The 23,643-nt window shown below is 38.3% G+C and overlaps 1 protein-coding gene across 1 annotated transcript; it reads left to right on the top strand.

The window, feature by feature from the left end:
• The first annotated feature begins 413 nt into the window (after nucleotides 1-413).
• On the top strand, nucleotides 414-23,059 carry LOC125269890 (polypeptide N-acetylgalactosaminyltransferase 5). Its single transcript, XM_048192940.1, has 10 exons — nucleotides 414-2,387; nucleotides 2,506-2,672; nucleotides 3,477-3,596; nucleotides 3,801-3,936; nucleotides 5,620-5,739; nucleotides 7,148-7,265; nucleotides 8,361-8,690; nucleotides 8,852-8,932; nucleotides 9,035-9,178; nucleotides 22,492-23,059. The coding sequence occupies exons 1-10, from the start codon at nucleotides 1,306-1,308 to the stop codon at nucleotides 22,624-22,626; spliced, it is 2,433 nt and encodes an 810-aa protein (XP_048048897.1). The 5' UTR covers nucleotides 414-1,305; the 3' UTR covers nucleotides 22,627-23,059.
• Nucleotides 23,060-23,643: the final 584 nt, after the last annotated feature.

Raw genomic sequence — 23,643 nt, 5'->3', positions numbered from 1 at the left:
TTTTTTTCATTTAATTTTTAAATGGGAAAAAAATCATGTATGAAAATCATGTATGAATTTCTTTAGAAAACTTTTTTTTTTTTTCATTTAATTTTTTTAATTTAATTTTAAATTCATTTTACATTCTCATAGGGTAGCCTATATCTTCTAATAGGCTATGTGTAAAATAGTAGGAATTATCCCGCACTATTGACAAGTAATGTAGGCTACATACTATACCTAAATATACCATGCCATTGCCATGGTAATCCAAAACTGCCACAGTAATCTAAAAAAAAAAAAAAAAAAAAAGAAAAGAAAAAAAAAGTTTTGAACGAGTGTATCTGACATGCAGTAATAAGTATGTCCGAACCACACCCTGATCAGGAATTCATTTCTGAATGCGTCCAAAATATCGCTCAAAATATTGACACGTCGCCACATAAGTGTATGTAGCCTACGTGTAAAACAGGGCTGGTCTGATGTGCAGGACGCTAGCAGGAACTAGGCTTACAAGGAGGATGTCCTTAACCCAGTGGAACACATGAACATGTATGTGTGTGTGTGTGTGCTCAGAAGTGGCACCAGATAATTGTCGAATTTAACCTTTCAGAATATCGAAACGAGTGTCGAAAACATTCATTTGAGAAGACCGGAGCAGCACGTGTGTGATGACAAACTTCGTGACGACGATCTCACTAGGAAGTTTCACGCGACTATTTCAGCGTTCTTTGAAACTAAATATCTAATATGGATTTTGCTGTGGATCTAATATGCCTTTGAGTGCAAAACTGCGGAAGTTTGCCAGGACAGAGTTTTTAGTTCATACTGCAGAAATATTGCCACGCTGTCGTTTTTGATTTCGGGATGTTTACTGAAGTAGTGCCCCTCTATGGCTAAGTTCTCACACTCAGTGCTTGGCAATGACAACAATTACTAACATGTTTTGGTGCTCTTAAATTTACACCACCAGTCACAAGTGGAATAAACATCGTCTGTATGGCCAGGTAAACTACAATCAAATCCCGTTTCTATTATCGCGATAACTTCAATAACGCCTGTAACCATAGCGACAGAGTTGTTTCATGTTAATTCTGCTAACCTTTGTTGTTAAAAACGTTGGTTCCAATTGATCCCGTTCCTTTTGTTTAGCATTTCTATCTTGGCCCACATAACGTACCTAACAACAGAAAACATATGTTTATAATTCAGTTGCGACTTGTGAATATTCCAGGAGTCACATCAGCTTAAGAATGTGACGTCAGTCTATTTCAGTATTGAATTGTGTGAATATTTAAAAAAAAAAAAAAAGAAAAAGAAAAAAAAATGAAGTTTAGGAAGTATTTCAGAGGCAGTGGGAGGGTCCTGGCGTTTGTGTTTATTGCATCTGTAATCTGGCTCCTCTTTGATATGGCAGCACTGCGGATATCCATCAATGATGTGAATCAGGATCTCAAAGAGAGAGAGATTGTACTAAACCAGGGAAGGAGGAAAGGCAATGTAGAGGGTGTCTTGAAACATCCGCTGCAAAAAGTAAACATAGACAAGAGGGAGTTCTTTAAAAACAGAAACAGGTTTGAAAGAAAAGTTGATGAGGTTTACAGAAAGTGGCCAAAGTTTAGGACAGAAACCCAAGCTCTGCTAAAACATGACAAACATTTGAATCCAATGTTAGTGGCTGGCAAGTCTTTTTTGGAACAAAAGGAGGTAATTAATCAAAGCAAAGTGAATCAAACTGTGAAATCACTTGTGAAAGGAACAATTAGCATCTCCCCCAAAATAAATGAGACAAAAACTGTTATTAACGGCAAAGTGAACAGTATAACTGCAAAGATAAACAAAATAAATGCTGCTGTTAATGGACAGACAGAAGCAAATCTAGATGTTAAAGCACATTTACTTACTAAAGCACTGCCTGCTGTCCAGGAGAAAATGTATCCTCCTGCGCTCAAAGAAAACACTGTGGTGAAAATACATCAGACCAATGACACACTATTGATGTCACGTAATGTAGTTCATGTAGATGCGGGTTTACAAAAGAACTTGAGTAATGATTTGCTCAAACCAGCAGAGACTGATAAACCGAAAAATATTATTGACAATAGAGAGAACCATATCAATACTTTGAACAAAACTAAACCAGATATTACTCAAAAAGCAGCAGAAGAGGTACTGGTCTCTACTAGTGTGCGGGCGAGGAGGTCAGGTGGGCTTCATAAGGTTATGGCCCTAGATGTGACAGACATGCCCAGAGATCTGCAGGCCATGGGACAGTTTGGACAGCCTGCAAGAGTTCCCAGAGATAAAGAACTGGAGAGTCGAAGACGCTGGAGTGAAGGATATTTTAATGTATTCCTGAGTGAACAGATACCAATAGATAGAGCCATTCCGGACACCAGACCCCAAACGTGAGTTTGAACCATAGAATAATTTTGTTGTATTCAGGCAGGTCAAATTTTATTACGTTATGCAAAGAACATGTACCACTGATATATGTGTAACACCTCCATACACTGTATTGTTTAGATGTTCAGAAAATCTTGTTCATGAAGACCTGCCCAATACGAGCGTGATCTTCTGCTTTGTGGATGAGGTTTGGTCAACTCTGCTGCGCTCTGTACACAGTGTGCTTAACAGGTCTCCTCCACATCTGCTGAAAGAGATCATTCTGGTGGATGACTGCAGCACCAAAGGTCTGAGGGAACAATTCTGTGCTGATTTACTTACATTTTAAAGAAATTATGTGAACATGTGAGCTCAGTGACAGGGTTTTTATCTAATAGTTAAAAGCTTTAGATCTTACACATAGTATTATGGTCACAAGTGATCAGCACTAAATACAGAGGTAAACAGACTTGCGTTTCACAGTTATCCATACAGTAACTGGTTAATTCTTCAATAAGGAACTCCTTTGACTACTTGAAATCTTGACAAGTGAAACTTATTAAACAATGCTTAATCTATGACAAAACATCACAAGTCCTGGAATAAAAATATAAGCATGGATTTGATCATTGAAGAAAACGTTAGGAAAAGCCTCAGACTTATATTTTGATTTATAGGCCTGGTTTCACAGACAGGTCTTAGATTAAGACAGGATTAGGGTTTAGTTTAAAAAGGACATTTAAGTAGCTTTCATAAATGTGCCTTAGAATAATAAAACAGTACAGGTGTGCATCTTTAGACAAAACAATGGCACTGACATATTTTAAGATATGTCAGTGCAAGTTGCTTTCAGTTAAAACAACTCAAACATTTGTTTTAGTCTGGGATCAAGTTTAAACCTTGTCTGTGAAAACCGGGGGATTGGCTTATATTAGACTTGTATATGTTATTATTATCTGTTCTTTAAAACAAAGCAAAATTTAAGCATTTTTGCTTTAAAATTGTCATAAAAGACAGAAAAGTACCTCTAAATAAAGAAGCAACAGAAGGTATGTTAGTTCTCACATTTCTGTGGTTTTGTTTCTCTATGAGGGATTTTGTTTGTGTTCTAGACTACCTGAAGGAGCAGTTGGATGTTTATATGTCTCGGTTCCCTAAAGTACGTATCATCCGTCTGAAAGAGAGACAAGGCCTCATCAGAGCCAGGATGGCAGGGGCCTCTGCTGCTACAGGTACTGTACACTCGCATTCAGTTCATTTCAGTTTACTGAGAAAGTTTCAATACATACAGTAGCAGTACAGGTAGGGACTGTCCTTGGATTTGTGCTTAATTTAATTGGTTTGGGATACATGAACAGCTGTTATCTCTGCTAAACAATACATTTTGTTTTAGTGTTTGGCTGTAGTTGTTTCAGCAGATGTTGTTTCATCTGCAGGTGAAGTGTTGACATTCCTGGACTCTCACATTGAGTGTAACGTGGGGTGGCTGGAGCCACTGTTAGAAAGAGTTTACCTGGACCGCAAAAAAGTTGTCTGTCCTGTTATTGAGGTCATCAGCGATAAGGACATGAGGTAATGAAGTATATTCAGTCATGCAATTAAAAAACTGTTGAGCTCCCCTTTTGTACAAGGCACTTCAAAGAATACCATGGTGTAACAGAGGGGTACAACGGGGTAAAAGGCACATTTTATTTTATTTTATTCTAAACCACTAGATGGCACAAAAACTTATCATATCATATAATAAAATATAATTTATTGTTACTAGTGTAAATCTATATTAAATTATTTTGAGATCTCCTTCAATGCTTTCACAATCTTTACTTTTTAAAATAATTTTGTTTCTGTATTTTTAAAGTATATTTTTATATTACCATTTTAATGACAGTATATATAAAAGAATTCATTTTATTGAACAAAAATGAATTATTTTATTTATCAAAATAAAATAGTACAAACTTTGCTAAAGTGATTGTTTTGAACAAGTACTAACTTAGACATTATTAAAAACATTATTTTAGCTAAAGTATTTGTGCAAATACTTTGTACCTTTTGCCACATGCTGGTGAGCCTTTTACCCCGTGTGTGGGGTAAAAGGCCCCCCTTGCCACCTTATACATTTATAAGATTTTTAAAGGTGCCCTAGAATTAAAAATTGAATTTGCCTTGGCATAGTTATATAACAAGAGTTCAGTACATGGAAATGACATACAGTGAGTGTCAAACACCATTGTTTCCTCCTTCTTATATAAATCCCATTTGTTTAAAAGACCTCCGAAGAACAGGCGAATCTCAACATAACACTGACTGTTACGTAACAGTCGGGATCATTAATATGTACGCCCCCAATATTTGCATATGCCAGCTCATGTTCAAGGCATTAGACAAGGGCAGGCAGTAACGTCTGGAGCAGCAGAGCCGAATCAACAGACTTTATGCAGGTAAGCAAGCAAGAACAATAGCAAAAAATGGCAGATGGAGCAATAATAACTGACATGATCCATGATTACATGATATTTTTGGTGATATTTGTAAATTGTCTTTCTAAATGTTTCGTTAGCATGTCGTTATTTTCATTTTTTAAACACTTGCAGTCTGTATAATTCATAAACACAACTTCATTCTTTATAAATCTCTCCAACAATGTGTAATGTTAGCTTTAGCCACGGAACATACTATCAAACTCATTCAGAATCAAATGTAAACATCCAAATAAATACCATACTTACGCGATTAGACATGCTGCATGACGAACACTTTGTAAATATCCATTTTTGAGAGTTATATTAGCTGTGTGAACTTTGTTTATGCTGTTTAAGGCAAGCGCGAGTTCCGTGGGTGGGGAGCAGGAGAATTTAAAGGGGCCGCGCAGCCTGAATCGGCGCATAATGATGCCCCAAAATAGGCAGTTAAAAAAATGAATAAAAAAAATCTATGGGGGTATTTTGAGCTGACACCTTAGACTTATATGACATCTTTTTAAAAGACGTTCTATGGCACCTTTAAACAAAGTAAACCTCTTTTATGATTTATTTTCATACAAAATATGTTGGTTCATAAATGTTCAATACAAACGTAGATATTTTTTCTTCAATCATACATTATGGACGTACTGAGAAGCACATTGTTTTCTTAAGGTGTGCCTTTAGCACCGTTGTACTCTACATAGTACATGTAACATAGTACATGTCCATGCCCTCATGAGACTAAATTCATGCACTGAAATGTATTTATTTTTTGTTGGTTTTGTTGCAGTTACATGCTTGTTGATAACTTCCAAAGAGGCATTTTCAGATGGCCACTGGTGTTTGGCTGGAGTGCTCTACCTGAGGAATATATTAGAAGGAACCAGGTCAAAGATTCAGACCCCATCAGGTAACGTCAGCATAAAAAATATATATACATTGCAAATAAGCAAAACTTCACAAATCTTGGTATACATGGACAACAGGACATTCTGAGTAAACATGACAAATTTGTAATGAATTTCCAATGCTCAGTTGGGCTAACAGTTTCTAATTTATCCAGTGGGAATGACAGAGATCAAGGCCGTAATACTAATGTTGTCCACCAGAGAGAGCCACAGGATAAGAAAACATTTACGTCTCATTGATTTAGTTTGATAATTAAAAATAATTTGTTTGTAAAAATTGTGATTTTCAAAAAGCCTATAGACAATTAAATGTTACCTTAATTTATATATATTCTAATAAAATTAAAACATATTTGTCAGTTGCCATTAGTTGCCAGACAAGACTGAATCTGTTGCTGTCCAATTCAATGAAGAGATATTAATAATAATAATAATATGTTTAATTTATATAGCACCTTTCCAAAGCTCAAGGACGCTTTACAGAGACAGTTGATTCACATGAACAAAACAATCATATTACAATCAAGTGGACAATAGAGATAATATTTGTCTTTTTTAACATAATACATAGAATAATATTTCCCTAAAGGGATGATATAGCCATGTATCACCATATAGTTTACATAAGTTGTTGGTGCTTCTACCCTGATAATCGCCGCTTCCTGATATATTTTTAATTTTGTGATCATCATTTTTATATGTAGATAATATTTTAGATAATAATATAATAATATTTCTGTGCCTTTTCTCTCTGTGCTGTAAACAATTGATTAACATTAAGAGCTGAACAAACTTTTCCTGTTTAATTGGTCAGCAGATCCTCATTCACAGAAGAGATTCAGTTTAGTGTCCCAGTCCAAGTTCTTTCATTTTGTTCAACAATAAGATCACCCAGCTCATCTTAGTTCATGAAAAAAAGAAAGTTGTACACATTAAAAAAAAATCATTCAAAGTAATTTATTCTTTCATAAATGAAACACGATATTATGGCCCGGTTTCACAGACAGGGCTTAGACTATGCCAGGATTAGGCCTTAGTTCAATTAGGGCATTTAAGGCTTTTATAAACATGCCCTAAGAAAAAAAACATTACTGGTGTGCATCTTGAGACAAAACAATGTGCAAGTTGCATTCAGTTAAAACGGCTACAATATGCATTTTAGTCTGGGACTAGCTTAAGCCTAGTCTGTGAATCCGGGGGATTGTATAATTGTTTTTTAATGTTCATGCAGATACTACACTCTTACAAATTAACTATTAAGAATATTAGACATAGCAGTTTCTGTATCAGTTCTAATTATAGCTTATACTCAATTATGTTATAATATGTAAGAAAATATATTAGTCTGAACTGCAGTTAAAGGTGTTTTGTGGCAGTTAGCATATGAGGTGTGTTTTTATTCTTGCACAGGTGTCCTGTTATGGCAGGGGGTCTTTTCTCTATAGATAAGAGCTATTTCTATGAGCTGGGGGCATATGACCCAGGCCTGGATGTCTGGGGTGGGGAAAACATGGAAATCTCTTTCAAGGTAAATTAGCAAAGGTTTATTAACAGAGACTGACTGACTGACTTATTTATTTATTTATTTATTTATAAAAACAGTGTATTTTATGGCATTTTTGGCTGCTTTCTCTCCTTTTTTTCTTTGCATGCATACTTACCCCCATGTCATCCAAGATGCTTATGTCTTTCTTTCTTCAGTCAAAAAAAAAATGAAGGTTTTTGAAGAAAACATTCCAGGATTTTTCTCCATATAGTGGACTTCACCGGGGTACAGTGGGTTGAAGGTCTAAATTGCAGTTTCACTGCAGCTTCAAAGGGCTCTGCACAATCCCAGCTGATGAATAAGGCTCTTATCTAGCGAAACAATCTGTCATTTTATAAAAAATAATAATAATAATTATATACTTTTTAACCACAAATGCTTGTCTTTGTACTAGCTGCGTGGTGCATTATGTAATCACATTGGAAAGGTCACATGTGACATATAGGGCAAAAAAACTCCCATCTCATTTTCTCCTCCAACTTCAAAATCATTCGACATCATTGTATTACCTTTTTTTGTAAAGGCAGTTTGACTTAGTCTTTGCACGCTCGCTTTGTAGACACTGGATCGGTACCTCCGCCTACTGTACGTCATGCATGACCTTTCCAACGTGATTATGTAATGCGTGGTGCATTGCAGAGCAGTACAAGATGGGCATTTGTGGTTAAAAGGTATATAAATGTTTTATTAGAAAATAATATTTTTTTTTAGAAAATGACCGATCGTTTCACTAAAAAAGACCCTTATTCCTCGGCTGGGATTGTGTAGAGCCCTTTGAAGCTGAATTGAAACTGCAGTTTGGACCTTGGACCTTCAACCCATTTTACCCTGGTGAAGTCCACTATATGGAGAAAAATCCTGGAATGTTTTCCTCAAAAACCTTAATTTCTTTTCGACTGAAGAAAGTAAATTATCAGGAAATGTTAATTCTGAAGTGAACTAATCTTAAATGAAAAACAGAAATATGTCTAAATATGACTTTGCTCTAAAACTGGGGTCCTTTTAAGTTTTATTGAGCTATACTCAAATATTTGTATAGTCTGCACAGTGGCAGGTAATGTGTTATTTGTGCCGTAGATCTGGATGTGTGGTGGCGAGATTGAAATCATCCCCTGCTCACGTGTCGGCCACATCTTCCGCGGCGATAATCCTTACAAGTTCCCTAAAGACCGTGTGAAGACAGTCGAGAGAAACTTGGCCAGGGTTGTAGAGGTGTGGCTGGATGAATATAAAGAGATCTTTTATGGCCATGGCTACCACCACCTGCTGGACAAAAGTGTGACTGATATAGGAAATCTGACAGAACAAATTCAGCTGAGAGAAAAACTCAAATGTAAAAGCTTTAAGTGGTACTTGGAGAATGTCTATCCAGAACTAGAAGCCCCTCTGGTCAAAGCTGAAGGAGTGGTAGGTAGAGAATATATAAACTTCAGGGGATATTTATTATAGAGGATATATTATTTGCTGAATACGCCTAATTCTTCTGTCACTAATCTTGGAGAAATTCTACTTGTATTGTTAGTTAGTTGTATTGTTTTCTGTTTAGACACTTTCCTTTCCTTTTTCAGATTTTCAATGCTGGAGCCAGAAAATGTTTGGTATTTCAAAATGGTATATTTCTTTTGGATAAATGTGATGTCACAAATAAGGTAAATCCAATTCAGATGTATTATTCACATGAATATTCTATTCTGCTATATAATCTTTCATCATAAAAGCACTGCTTATTTCTGCTTTCTCATGCCTCACAGAGTCAGCAGTTTAGCTACACCTGGTTAAGGATGCTTCGACAGAACACTTCCTGTTTGACTCCTCAGGAAACGCAGATTACCATGGAACCATGTGACAACACTAAGCCACATCTCCGCTGGATGCACAAGTCTGGTAAAGTTTTGGTAAGTCCTGGGCAAAATACAATCTCCAGGTATAGTATCATTGATACCCTTTAGCCATGACATATTCACCATACAGCACTAGCCTCGAGTATCTTGCTTTTATGGTTACCACACAATACAAATATTAAAGCCAAAAATATGTATCGATGCTACTTTCATCTAAAGTAAAATCTCTAAATGCTTTTCTTCCGCTGGAAAAAAAAGTCTCTGACCCTGAATAGCAAAAGAATGTTCCTGGGTGTAGTATGCGTCATCTCATGGAGCTCAAATAAAAACAGAGTAGGAACCGTTCTCATGCACTGTCATTATTTTTTTTAAACAGAGTATGTGATATTTCCTTGTACAAATACAGCTGTTTATCTCTCAGCATGAGAAATATCACTGTCCTTGTTTACAGCATTGTTTCAGTCTGCAGAACAGGGCGGGGCTGCATGTGTCGCTCCGTCACATACCTACTCTGATAGGTCTTTCATACATAATAGGATATGTGTTCGTAGTTGTTGTAGAACAGAGTATTAATTAAATTAAATGATTCATGAAATGTGATTACTTCATATCACTACAGCATGAGAAAGGAAATGAAAAAGATGTATCCATATCGTTTAAATTTAAATAGCATGGCAAGACACACTTATAGTTACAGGTGTTATTGGTTTTTATAAGCCATTTAGAGTGCAGTTGTATGATAACTAAATAACACTATAATGTGCCTTGTTAACTTAGTTTTTTTGAAACTTTCATTTTCTTCACTACATTTCAAAGCATAATATCAGACTTTTTGCTCCACTTCATTTCAGGAAAACATGCTGTTCCTTGTTTATTTTAAAGTAAATACATCGAAATCTTCTCCAAGACCCGATAGTGAGGTCTATTTCGTGATCGAACCTTTTGAGCTGATTCTTTTCAATCAACTGGTTCACAAAATAACATTAAATGGTTCACTTGTGAATTCAACTGATCCAGAAGATTAAACATACAGCAGTTAACAAGCGAGTCAAGTGAACAAAAAACATTAGATTTTTTTCCTGTACTGCTCAAATAAACCAAGATCCGGGAGTAATATGATATTATGAGATCACCTAGTAATTCACAAATAATTTTGTCTGTGCATTATAATGAAGAAAACATTATATGATTTATGCCTATGAAAAACGACTGAGCCAATCAGGGGTGCGTTTCCCAAAAGCATTGTTAGTCAAATAGCATCGCAATTTCCGTCATTACTAACATAGTTCAACTAACCATAGTTCAAACGAACATTAGCAAACTGCATCACAAACTTGTGTGGTTGGAACGGCAGCTCTCGAGCTGCGGTTAGAAGCATAGTTTCTTGTTTTTATGACATGTGGACTTAATAAATCGTTAACTTGAGCAAAATAAGCAAGCTGGCATTAAGTACAATATATATCTTTTATTTTGAATAAATACAAATGTCATTTACATATTTTAGTTTGTCCAGAGATTTCAAGCACCAAGCATGTGCATACGTGCTCTGGTAGGTAAGAACGAGTCTATGATTGAATCTGGAAATAAAACAAAATAACTGAGAAAAATGAGAATTAGTCCTCAGATGCCATGTCCGTAATTTATTGCAAAAAATCTAGCATTAATTAGATCTCAAACAGATTCATTCAAAGAAGTTAATACTCCACCACCTGCGTGACATCATTCACCAAATGTGGCTGAACGACAGGTTTGCGACAATACGGTTTCAGGAAACAGTTGTTACTAGCTAGTTGATTTCTTCAACAATGCATCGTACTATGGTAGTGAATCAGCGAGTTACATCGTTGTAAGGGAAACGCACCCCAGAGTAAGTATGGGGCGGAGCGACACGTGTAGCCCCACCACATTATGTAGGCTGCCACCAGGTCCTTCTCCCTTTCAGTATAAAAGTCTTTGCTATACACTCAATCATAAAGACAGTCTTTGTTGCCATATAATGGCATAATAATGTAATGGTACTTCATGGCATATTTAAATGTGTTTCTGGGGTGAATTACAGTGTAACGCATGCCATTTCCTGTTGCCAGCAGGTGGCACTATGACTGTAACTGAATATTTTAGTTGTAGATGTCTTCAGGCCAGAACTTTAATAAAACATGAAGTTTGGGGCAGATCGGACATTGTATGCCCAAGTTACAACAACTTCCTGTTTCATGGCGAAACATAAATTTTTGTCAGGCCGCCACAGACACTCTCTTCAACGAAAACTCAAGATCTTCACAATTTAACATCACAAAGGCCTTTAGATTAGATGTTTATTTGATAAAATCTCTAGGGGGAGTTCATTAAAAGTACAACATACATGGTAAAAACTGCAAAAATTCAAAATATCTCACTTCCTGTTGGGTTTTCAGATTTTGCACCCAGGGACTTTTTTGTAGATATTGGGCTGTTACACGTGCTTACCGAATTTCACAGTTGTACGTGAAACATAGTGTGAAGGACGCTTAATGGAAATTTTGTAGGTGGCGCTATCAAGCCATTTTGCCACATCTGATTCTGAAACCCATATCAGACGTAAATTTTCACCACTTCTGACACGTGTGCAAAGTTTCATTAGTTTTCAAGCATGTTTAGGCCCTCAAAAATCCGATTCATTTCGGAGAAGTGAATCGCCATCGGTGCTAATAAATAAAATATAAAGTTATGAAACTTAACATTGCCCTTAGCCAAATCAGTTTGTAATAGATTAATACAAGCAATAGATTAATAAGACCAAAGATCTCCCGTTTGATATACCCAAAATTAATTATAGCTATATTATAACCATATACCAGGTTTAAAGGGATAGTTCACCCAAAAATGAAAATTCTGTCATCATTTACTCACCCTCAAGTTGTTCCAAACCTGTGTGAATTTGAAGATATTTTGAAGAATGTGGGTAACCAAACAATTAATGGTCACCATTGACATTTATAGCATGGAAGAAAAAAATATTATGGAAGTCAATCGGACCATTAACTGTTGGAAAATGGAAAATAGATTTTTTTTTTTTTTTTTTTTTTTTATTTAAATGTGCAAATATTTGTATGAACAAAAAGATTTACTTAAAGATTAACTTAATTATAAACTGAAATATATTCTTGCTGTGAGATGTTAACTCACTTTTCCACCATGCCACCCCAAAGTTCTCAAACTCGTCTGAGGGGTTGCACATGGTTGGGCACTAAAAAGAACAATCAGTCTCCCTGTAGCGCTGTCTTAGGCATCTTACATTACGGACATTGCAGTTTATTGCTCTGGCCACATCTACAGCCCCCATGCCTCTCTGCAGCAGGTCTATGGCATGTTCACACGGGGAATCAAGGACCCTGCCACCCTGGGCATTTTTCTTTCTTAAAGTCAGTAGAAAGGTCTCTACCCTCATCCATCCCTCCCATATAGTAACAAAAGTGTCCCTCACGGGTCAAAATGACCCAAAGCCCTAAAATTATACTTACTAATTATACTTACTCTTTTTTTGTGCAGAAAGCTTATATAATTTCATTTTGAATATATATATATAATTTTAAGCACATTTTTCACATTCAACTTGAATTCAAAATAACTAGCCCAAAATATCTCACATTGGGTCTCTCTGCCGACCTCTTGTGGAAAAAAATAAAATAATATAACATGATATTTTATGACTCTTGCCACTAGATGGCCTTATAGCTATATAGACGGGTTTCTGTGCAACGTCATCAACTAGGGGGCAGAAAGCATCACTCTTTATGGCATATGTAGCAGAAACAGAGATGACACTGAGCTGTTGTACTGTAAACTGCACTAACCGCCAAAAAGATATATTTAAAATGTTCAGTATTCCGAGGGGATCACAAGTCTTTGCTAAAAACAGAAGGAGATTATGTTAATATATATTATATTATTATATACATTATATTATTATTATATATTATTTTATATAAGATTATTATATATAAGTTGATATATTGGGCCATATGATTGCTAGCCACTTGGACATATATGTGATCCATTTGTGGTCTGAATTAGTGTAGGGATCTGGTAATGTCTCACCATTACGGAGAGTTAATTTCTTAATATAATCGGTGGAGTCCGTGCTACCAAGGCTTCCAAAGTAATTGATGCTAGCCTCAATGCTACACACCTAGCTAGCTGTCACAAGTTTCACGTCTTGTACAGTATGTTTACAGTATCAAATTTCTTTCAAAAATGGCGGGTCGTGACATAGCCTTGTCGTAAACATTTAGGATAGAAAGGCTCAACAACCAACAAAACGTCTCAGGTTACGTATGTAACCACGGTTCCCTGAGAACAGGGAACGAGACTCTGAGTTTGACATGCTATGGGGAACCGTCACTTGTGACAGGTGTTCGAAATGCCAAGAATCACAAAACTCCAATCCTATTGGCCGGCGACAGCCTATGATGTCATACGGTGCGAACTGTGACGTATAAAGGAAAGAGCGCCTGAGGAAGCAGTCAACACCTACTCGTCTTTGAGGGACTGTTCAGAAGGCAGCCCGAAGCATGGCAGGGCAATGCAGAGACTCGTTCCCTGTTCTCAGGGAACCATGGTTAAATATGTAACCTGAGATGTTCCCTTTCGAAAGGGAACTCAAATCTGCGTTTGATCACGCTATGGGGAACGATATACCCACGCCGCCATGCTAAAGGAGAGTGCATGCCAAATGTCTGGACAAACGCCCGGCAGTTCCAAAGAAAAGCCGGGAGCAACTCTCCCCCAAGGCTGTCAGTGACAGCATTCTCTATGGCCAACAGCCCAAGCTGAGCCTAAAAGAGGCCTTCCGAAGAAAGCCTTCCAAGGCTGCTCAAGGCGTCTGGGACCAGCAACGTTTATGCATGGTTATTGAAAAAACAGTCACTAAAATAAGGCCAAAAAATAAATAATATTATATATGTGTTCACAAGACTTCTGGGTATTGGAGGTTGTAGACTAGAGTTTTTGCTTCAAAATGATGTAAAAATTATCCTGCCTAAACAATAGAGAGATTTAAATTTTGTAAGACACTATTTGTCAAGAAACACAGTATGCGTGGAGGCATGAATAATCATGAATAATGGGTCATTTACACCTGAGAAGACAAAAGAATCGCATAATGAGCTCTAATGACTTGCATATTAATGAGCTCTTTCTGTGAGGTAGGCTGTGAAAAAACCATCTTTGATCATGTCTTAAGCTCATCATGGCGTATATCAAACATACAGAAAAAACAGCAATACTGTGAAATATTATTACAATTTAAAATAATGGTATTCTATTATATACTTTAAAATAAAATGTATTTCTGTGATGCAAAGTGTCTGAACAATTATGTTAAATGGCATTTCATATAGCCTTTTAGCTTAAAAGCATGCACATTTGGAGAAACATTGATGGATTCTCAAATGTATGTCACTTTTCTATACAGAGGAGTAATATTTATTCAATATTTATTGTCATTACTATGAATGCTGGATACTGTGTTTTCAATTCATACTTGCAGCCGGAGGGCGCTCTGTGCACCTTTAGTCCACAAATGCCTCCTAAAGAAGAATAGGCCATGTGACAATCCAGGAACTAACCGAACTAACAGAGGCTTCCAGAGATCGCTAACTATGGCTATGTAAAACACTTTTGAAGACAATAAATACACGATTGAGGTGATGTATACATGTATTGCCTCAGAATTTGCGTCTGAATAGCGCTGGCTCCGTGGGCGTGGCCGCATTAGCGGATAATGAGCTGAATCACGGACTTCTGACATGGCTCTCTTTTCATACAGATTACATAAACACAGAATTTTTGTTTTTGATTTGACTTACATGATTTAAAACCTGACATTTCAACATTTCTTTAGACAAGTCTAATTTTTTTGTGATTAGTATTCACTAAGTTACAGTTCATTTTCTGAGAACTATCAGGTTGGACTTCGTTCAGAGATCACGCATCATGTTAGTTTTCTTTATTTTACAAAAATTTGTATTGTACAAAAATAAAAGAAGATATTCAACAGATTAAAATGGTGTATAACTCTTAATTGTATGTGCAACATTGACAGAGTATTTTGAGTCTCTTTCACACTGGTAAGAAAAAAACCGAAGTGGTATCGCCGGCGATACCTCAGACTCCACAGTGTTAAAGGGAATGTGGCCAGGAAACCAAACGGAACCCCGGCCAGTCACTAGAGGGGAACGAAGTCACCCCCAATGCCACCAAGGAGGCCGTACTAATCTAGCGAAAGCCAAACATAGTCTGGGCCAGCCCTGTCTGATATACAGAATCTTCAAGGCGCAAACTCCAAAGAGGAGAGCAGATAAGAGCGACTGCGAATGGGCAGTAAGCAACTCAAACCCACGCACAGAGATGGGCATCCTGGAGAGCGGAACTCAGCTGAGTGCTATAAACCCTTGTATTGAGAGGAGTATAAACCACTCATCCTAGGATCTACTCAGCTTCTGATTAAAGTGCTGAGGAGGCTGTGCGCTAGAAAAACCTGGTACAGGGGAGCACAAACCAGCCTGGGGCTAGTCTGAACGGGAGACTTCATAGTCTACAACCAATGACCAGTTTAGGGAGCTAAGCACAATTACGTAGTCAACCTGAAGGGAAGTACAAAGCTCAACCTAACAGACAGACCATACCGTAGGCACAAAGTCATGGAGGCCGACCAGAAGGGGCCTACAACATAACTAAAGTTCTTAGAAATGAACTAATATCACAAAAAGAACCCAATCCATAAGGTGGTATTCAGGATGGCCCATGAGGCCATTCGACTGAAAACATAGTATGCTGAGCACATGACCAACCAAGTAATTAGGTAGCTGTGAGTGCCCACGAAACAGCCTGTCCAACACAATCCAATGAGCAGTGTACTCGGTAAAAGCACCTTTCTACTCTTTAAGCTAGAGGAGTACAGCGTACGGCATCACACGCTAAAGAAGTCCCCATGGGCCTATAACCTCAGCAGACACGTGGCATCAGCTCGTGACAGTGTTATCAAGCTCCAGGCAGAACAAACCGACTACAGAGGAGGTTAATGAGTCAGCCGGAGCCCTGGCCAGCCAGCGACATAAAATTCCTTTTACTGTTTTTCCTTTTTACTTGTCAAAGAAACGCAAAAGGTACATGCAAGCATGTTCCCAAAGGAGGCCCCGAGGGCCTACCTGTTACACGCGGCGTCAGCTAGCGGCCATTAAGAGATGGGCATCCCGGAGAGCAGAACTCAGCTAAGCGCTATAAACCCTCATTGAGGGGAGTATAATCCACTCATCCTAGGATCTACTTAGTGGCTGATAAAGCACTGAGGAGGCTGTGTGCTAGAAAAACACAGGTAAAGGGAGCACAAACCAGCCTAAGGGCAGGTCTCAGTGGGAAACTTCATAGAAGTCTACAATCAATGACCAGCTTAGGGAGCTAAGCACAATTACACAGTCAACCCAGAGGGAACTACGAAGCTCAACAGACAGACCGTACTGTGGGCACATAGTCATGGAGGCCGGAACAAAGGGCCTATAACATAACTAGAGTTCTTTATAATGAACTAAGTATTCCACAGAAACTTATCACATGAGGCAATATTCCGGGATGGCCCGTAAGGCCAAGCATAGCATGCTGGAAGCATGACCACCAAGTAATTAAGTAGCTGTGAGTGCCCACGAAAAAAACACCTTTGTACTCTTTAAGCAAGAGGAGTACAGCGTATGCCATCACGCGCTAAAGAAGGCCCCATGGGCCTATAACCTCAGCAGACACGTGGCATCAGCTCGTGGCAGTGTTATCAAGGTTCAGGCTAAACAGACCAACTACAAAGGAGGTCATCAGTCAGCCCGAGCCCCGGCCAGCCAGCGACACAAATCCCTTTACTGCTTCAGTAAAATAGTCAGAGAGAAAAACCTTGAGAAATGTAAATGCCAGCATGCTCCCAAAGGAGGCCCTTAAGGCCTACCCGTCGCACGCGACGTCAGCTAGCGGCCACTAAAGTTCTAGGAGCAAAATAGAACTGAGTAGCAAACAAAGTTGCTACTTAGCTCAACTAGAGCTAAAGGAAACCAAGCTCAAGGAAGCAAATGCATAAAACCAGACAAACAGTTGGTTTTAATACAGGAGCTCACCTCAAGAGGCAAGCCACTCAGAAATGTACTCAGTAAAAGCACCTTTTACTCTCTAAGCGAGAGGAATACAAAGCCAAACTCCAGCGTGATACCTAGGAGGCCTGCAAAAGCCTACAACTTGGTATAACCAACCCAGCTGGGCCAACACAGAGGCTACAAAAGGAGGCCTGGCAAGGCCTACTACTTTTTGCACCATGTGGTGCCAGCCCGTGGTCATAACAGGGCCCAAGCTCAAAGGGGACCAACTCTGGACCCTACACGATAACTGTGGGTGACTAGCTACACAACCTGAGCTTAAGCCTACACATTCCAACAGGCAATCCCAATCCCCATATTTATGTGTACCCAGTACACATAAATATGCTATCATGGTCTAAGGAAGGCCTACAAGGCCTACCACCTCAAACAACGTGAGCATAAGCCTGAGGCAGTGCTAAAATACGTGAGCAAACTCATGATCGTAAACCAACAGCGTCCAAAAAACAAGCTGTAAGAAAGAGGCTACAATAAAGAGCCAACAATCTAACAGCAAATGCAAAACAGCTGCTGTGGTCATGATCGACTGGGAGCTAACAGAGATCTTACAATTTTAACCAGAATAAAACTCTCTACACTCAACCTGAGTGTGCAATCCAACAGGTGATGCACTCAGTGAAACACAAACCCTAACCGGGGAGTACAACAAAACGACACGTTCATAGATAGAGGCTAATCACAGCCTGCTAACACAGAAACAGGCGTTAACCTGTGGCAGCAGTAGAGTAAGCTCACATATGTATGTAGGGCTAAAGCCTAGAACCCCAAAGCAAATGCAAATGCTTTGTAATACATGCCATCCAAACAGGATAAATGTTTCACAGAACAGATCTGAGATCTGTAATGAACCCTAGAGAACGAAAGCTAAAATATTTAGCATCGTAATCTCAAACTTGAATATAATTCAAGTTGCTCATGTGAAGACATTATAAGCATGACAAAGTTCTAAAAAAGTGGGGCCTAGCAGCACTGCATACCTCATCTTCTCGAAGATAAGGACCTACCACCAAAAAACGGTAACTCAAACCAAACTAAAGTATTAGCTGAGAAGCTACTCTAACATAGGAGATTACAAAATAGCGGCCATAAAGCGGCCTGCATGTTTTGAATATTAGCCAACCTAATGCTGCAGTTATTTTGCCCAAAAGAACCCCTTCTAACTTTACTGACTACATGCTCAGGAAAGCTATACAGGAAAAACAAGGTCTACACTTTTTATAAACATAAAAATATGGACCCAGCTTACCTTCCTGCGGCTCGTTGAACGAAGATTTTCCCTCCTTATTTAAGGAGGAAGAATGAAGAAGGAAGAAATCAAAAGGTCTTTTAAAAGCTTAAAAGCACTTTCACTATCAAACCAGAAGGCGGCCTTAGAAAAAGGCCAGCCGACAGCCTAACTGTAAAAAACACCTGAGCAAGTAGAAAGTATGTATATATATATATATATATATATATATATATATATATATATATATATATGAATGTTGCGGCTCCGATAGACTTTCCATGCCCTCCCGATCTCAAACGCGGAGATCAGGAGAGAATGGAAAGTCTATGGGAGCCGCAACATTCATGGACAGAAAGGAACCGTTCGTCGAACCGTCCGTACGCGGCCCCTTTCTTAACACGCTCAGCCCGCCGAAAAGCGTGTCCCAAAAACACAGCAGCTCACATACCTAGCCGCCAGAGGAGCGCTCGCTATCGGACGCGGTGACATCCAACACGGACGTCGCCGTCATCCAGCCACTAATCCTCACCAGCCGCGGGGAAGCCGAGAGAGAATATAATTCTCTCAAACTTCCCAGCGAGCTCACCTGCGAGCCCTATGAATGCAGCCGCCGTATTGCCTCAGCACACACGGGGCTACAATCACCAGGCACAGATGCAGACACCTTCTCCCTCAGGAAGAGTGACGGGAGAGACACTCACAGTGAACCATAGACAAACACACATAGACGGCGCCCTCAAGCACCGTCTATGCATTCGCTCCTCTCCAGACAGAAAAACGCCAGAAACGTGTAAATCAAGTGTCAAACCCCTGGGACACGGATGAACACATTCTCCTGAACGTTTGTAGACATAAATGGAGTAATTTCCTACCGAAGTTTGTGAAACAATGGCACGAACAAGACAGTCCTGAAAAGACGAGTAGGTGTTGACTGCTTCCTCAGGCGCTCCCTTTATACGTCACGGTTCGTGCCGTATGACATCATAGGCTGTCGCCGGCCAATAGGATTGGAGTTTTGTGATTCTTGGCATTTCGAACACCTGTCACGAGTGACTGTTCCCCATAGCATGATCAAACGCAGAGTTGAGTTCTCTTTCAAAAGGGAACCAGGTAAGTTCATAAATTCATAGGGTATGTCAGGTTTTTATGATTAGGGGGTGTTCTGCATTGTAAATCTGTTCAAATCTGACCACTTCATATCTGTGTGCAGTCTGCATTGTGATTGATTGATTTTTATTTGGAAAAAAATATATATATATTGCCCACATTCCATTCATTCGAATCCAGTCATTTTGTATGTGTGTGTATTCCAAGTTAAAGTGCGACAAAAGTCTTGGGCCACTCCAATGAACACTCTATTAAAAAATAAATAAATAAAAATTAATTTTGGGTCAAAATGACCCGTGGGATGGATGAGGGTTTTAATGTCCTAAGTTATTGGAACTGTGAACTTATTTGTCTACCACCTGTACACTGTTAGGGCCAGATTTACTAACAGCTTGCACCAGTGCCAACCCTCTTTTGGCATTAAAATGGATGAGAAGGCTCTGTTCCAGTTCATCTCAAAGGTGTTTGTTGTGGTTCAGGTCAGGACTCTGTGCTGGCCAGTCAAGTTCTTCCACACCAGACACATCAAACCATGTCTTTATGGACTTTGCTTTGTGCACTGGAGCAGTCATGCTGGAATAGAAAAGGGCCTTCCCCAAATTACTTGGTATGCTGAAGCATTAAGTTCTCCCTTCACTGGAAGTAAGGGGCCTAGCTCAACCCATAGAAAATAGCCCCATACCATTATCCGTACTGCACCAATCTTTACAATTGGCACAATGCAATCAGACAGGTAAAACCGTTAAACCGTTATCTGCCAAATGCAGACTCGCAAATTAGACTGCCATAGCCTGGGTTTACTATCTTATTTGCATATTTGCGGTGTCAGTGTCACTGATTGGATAAACGCAGCACGCGACCTGTTTACATAGCTCTATACATAGCATTGCGTATCCTCGTATTGCCAACTGTACTATTGAGTTTATACTGAATGGACATTTTGGACTATAAAGGTAAGAATGAAATGGTCTCTTCTTCACTCAAATTGTAGCGTTTTCTGTCAGCATTTGACATGTCTCTCAAATGCCGAATTCACTGTTTATATACATTGTGCAGTGTTTCTGTGACTGTCCAAAGCAGACAAATATTAGTACGTGATTCTGCTAAGCCTTAAGCTGTAACATTCTAGTTCCCCATCGTTTCAAACCGTACAAGTTTGGCACCGCAATGCGGGGTTAAAAGCGGAACAGGGTTTCATAACCCTGCGTAAAAACTATATTTCAACTGCAACAACATTGTGAACTTTTATAAAGAAACGTTTGGTAATTAACTTTTAAATGCATCACTATGTCAAAAACACATTAGGAGAGTTCTCCGCATGAAAGACCCATGACTGGCAGATCAACTTGCTACTACATTTCTCTCTGATACAGTAGTAAATTAAATTTAATGTGGAGGATTTTTATTGTGACAAGATGATTGACAGGGCAGTTAAAAACAGAGATGAGATGCACGTAATGGAGCAACAGAGTGGTCTGTTAAAGACGTAATTATGATGAATTAGTATGTCCCAAAGCTTGCCTATTATTCTGCTACACAATCAGGAGTATGTACTTTTTCTTTGCAAAATCGGTACATAATTTTAAGGCATAGTATAAGTAGGCGAACTGGGACACAGCATTAATCTTAAAGGTCCCGTTCTTCGTGATCCCATGTTTCAAACTTTAGTTAGCGTGTAATGTTGTTGTTAGAGTATAAATAAAATCTGTAAAATTTTAAAGCTCAAAGTTCAATGCCAAGCGAGATATTTTATTTAACAGAAGTCGCCTACATCGAACGTAGGGATGTAGTCCAGTTTGGACTACATCCCTCTACTTCCTTCTTTAATGACGTCACTGAAACAGTTTTTTGACTAACCTTCACCCACAGGAATACACAAGAGTTGCGTTTGTAGAGTGTGTTTGTCGCCATGTTGTCGAAACGCTGTTATTTTCATCCCGCAGTCCAATCAACGGGTCTGATTCCGGCTCAAATTGATAGGGTAAAATTAAAGACATGTTTACAATAACACTGAGCGCATGCATCTCCACGTTATGGTAAGAGGCGTGACTTTTCCGGGCACGGTGCGCTCAGAGCTGTCGAATCACAACACAGGAACCGCTGGCACAATCAGAACTCGTTACGTATTTCTGAAGGAGGGACTTCATAGAACAAGGAAGTCATCAGCCCGTTTTTATGACAGTGGAAACAGCGGTATACAGATAAGTAAATTATGTGAAAAATACTGTTTTTTTTTACACGCGAAACATGAACACATGTTATATTGCACACTATAAACACAATCAAAGCTTCAAAAAACCACGAAAAACGGGACCTTTAAATTAAAAAATTTTGTAAAATTAAAAAAACATACAAAAAAATACAAAAAAATGGTAGAACAAATAAATAGCCTATATATTAATTATCTGTGCAAGACTAAAAGAGTATGAAAGGCTCCAATACAGAGTGGCACAAGAGGACTTATGCATATGATGATGTGCTTAAAGCAACATGGAGTCCCAGGTATATGTTATATTGTGTGCATAACACATTTGTATCTGTCCAACTGTTTACTGAACCTTTGTCATTGAGTTTTTGTTTTGTTTTTTTATTCTAATTACTGTGTAAATTACGTTTTATTCAGTCCTTTCCTCTGATAGTGTGCACCACACCATTCAGAATCACCCATAAACTCCAGAAAAATAGTAATTTTAAACAAAAGGCCTGACCTTTATCTTCAGATTATGCATAATAATGGGAACATTGGAACATCTTGGAGAGAGTTTTATATGTTTTTATATGTGTGTGTTTAGTTCAAGTGTGTTTAGTTCAAGTGTGTAATCATTTTTTGACTAAAGTCTACCTTCTATATCTCTGTCTAGACGGATCATGTGATGATAGAGAGTCATTCCCAACCCATCTGTCTGGAAGCTGGAGTTAAAGCTGGCATCTACCTTAAGAACTGTGATGCCATCAATTCTTTTCAGAAATGGCAGTTCACGCACTACTATGCTTAGTGAGATGCTTCCAAATATCACTTGCATCACAACTCACTCCTCTGTCAATTGATTTTTGTTTGTTATTATTATTATTATTATTATTATTATTATTATTATTGTTGTTTGTTGTTTGTTTGTTTTTAAATATGTGTGGTTTGAGGAAATTGGTTTTGGTCCATTTAATATCTTTGTCCATTTGTGTTATGCGGATGTGCATTTGTTATTTTATTTTATTTTATTTGTATATTCTTACTCATAATTGTTTGGGGATCACATTAAGAATTCATTTCTCTCTTTTGGCCAATTCAGATTATTCATATTTTAGGGTTTTTGTGAGAAATATTTTGGATATTGATAGCAAATCATACACAGGGTTTTTGCACAAAAAAACAAAATTAAATACCCTTATGATGATTCTTCACAATAAAGTTCTAGTTGTTTCTGTCAAGGATTTCATTTTTCACATCTTGTTGAAGTTGGTAAGAAATGACTGGTATGAATTGACTGTTATCGTATTGTGTATTTCCAAGTGAAACAGCTTATCAAACAAAAACAAAAATGTAGATTGGATTGTGAAAAGTGTGTGTTGCATACTTCTAAGGGCCACTGGCCCAACGACCATTTCCAGTGTTGAGGCTTACTGTGCATAACACTTACGTTATTGCAGTTTAAGTTATTTTGTTCTAGTTAAATCACTATTTGACTTAATTTTACCATGACCTTGAATTTACTGTACGTTGGTTTATCTTAACATTTTTGATTTTCCATTCTTAGATAACTCACCAGTCTTGGTCATTAGACAGAAGTACAATATTATTGACAATATTATTTAGATGTCCGTCCAGGTTTTTGTTTTTTTGTTTTTTGTACTTAAGTGCCCAGACCAACACAAAACATTCTACACATGGAGACTTGAACTAACAATTTTTGCATTAAACAGGATCCTATTTGTCAAACAAAAGGCCCACAGGCCAAAATTGTCCAAAACCTCCACCTCATTTCATGTGGCCCATAAGGTAATGTTGTAATGAATGT

Source organism: Megalobrama amblycephala, linkage group LG6 (genome assembly GCF_018812025.1).
Source record: "Megalobrama amblycephala isolate DHTTF-2021 linkage group LG6, ASM1881202v1, whole genome shotgun sequence".
Classification (NCBI taxonomy): Eukaryota; Metazoa; Chordata; class Actinopteri; order Cypriniformes; family Xenocyprididae; genus Megalobrama; species Megalobrama amblycephala.
The sequence above is the reverse complement of the archived record's forward strand: the minus strand, read 5'-3'. Positions and strand labels throughout refer to the sequence as shown.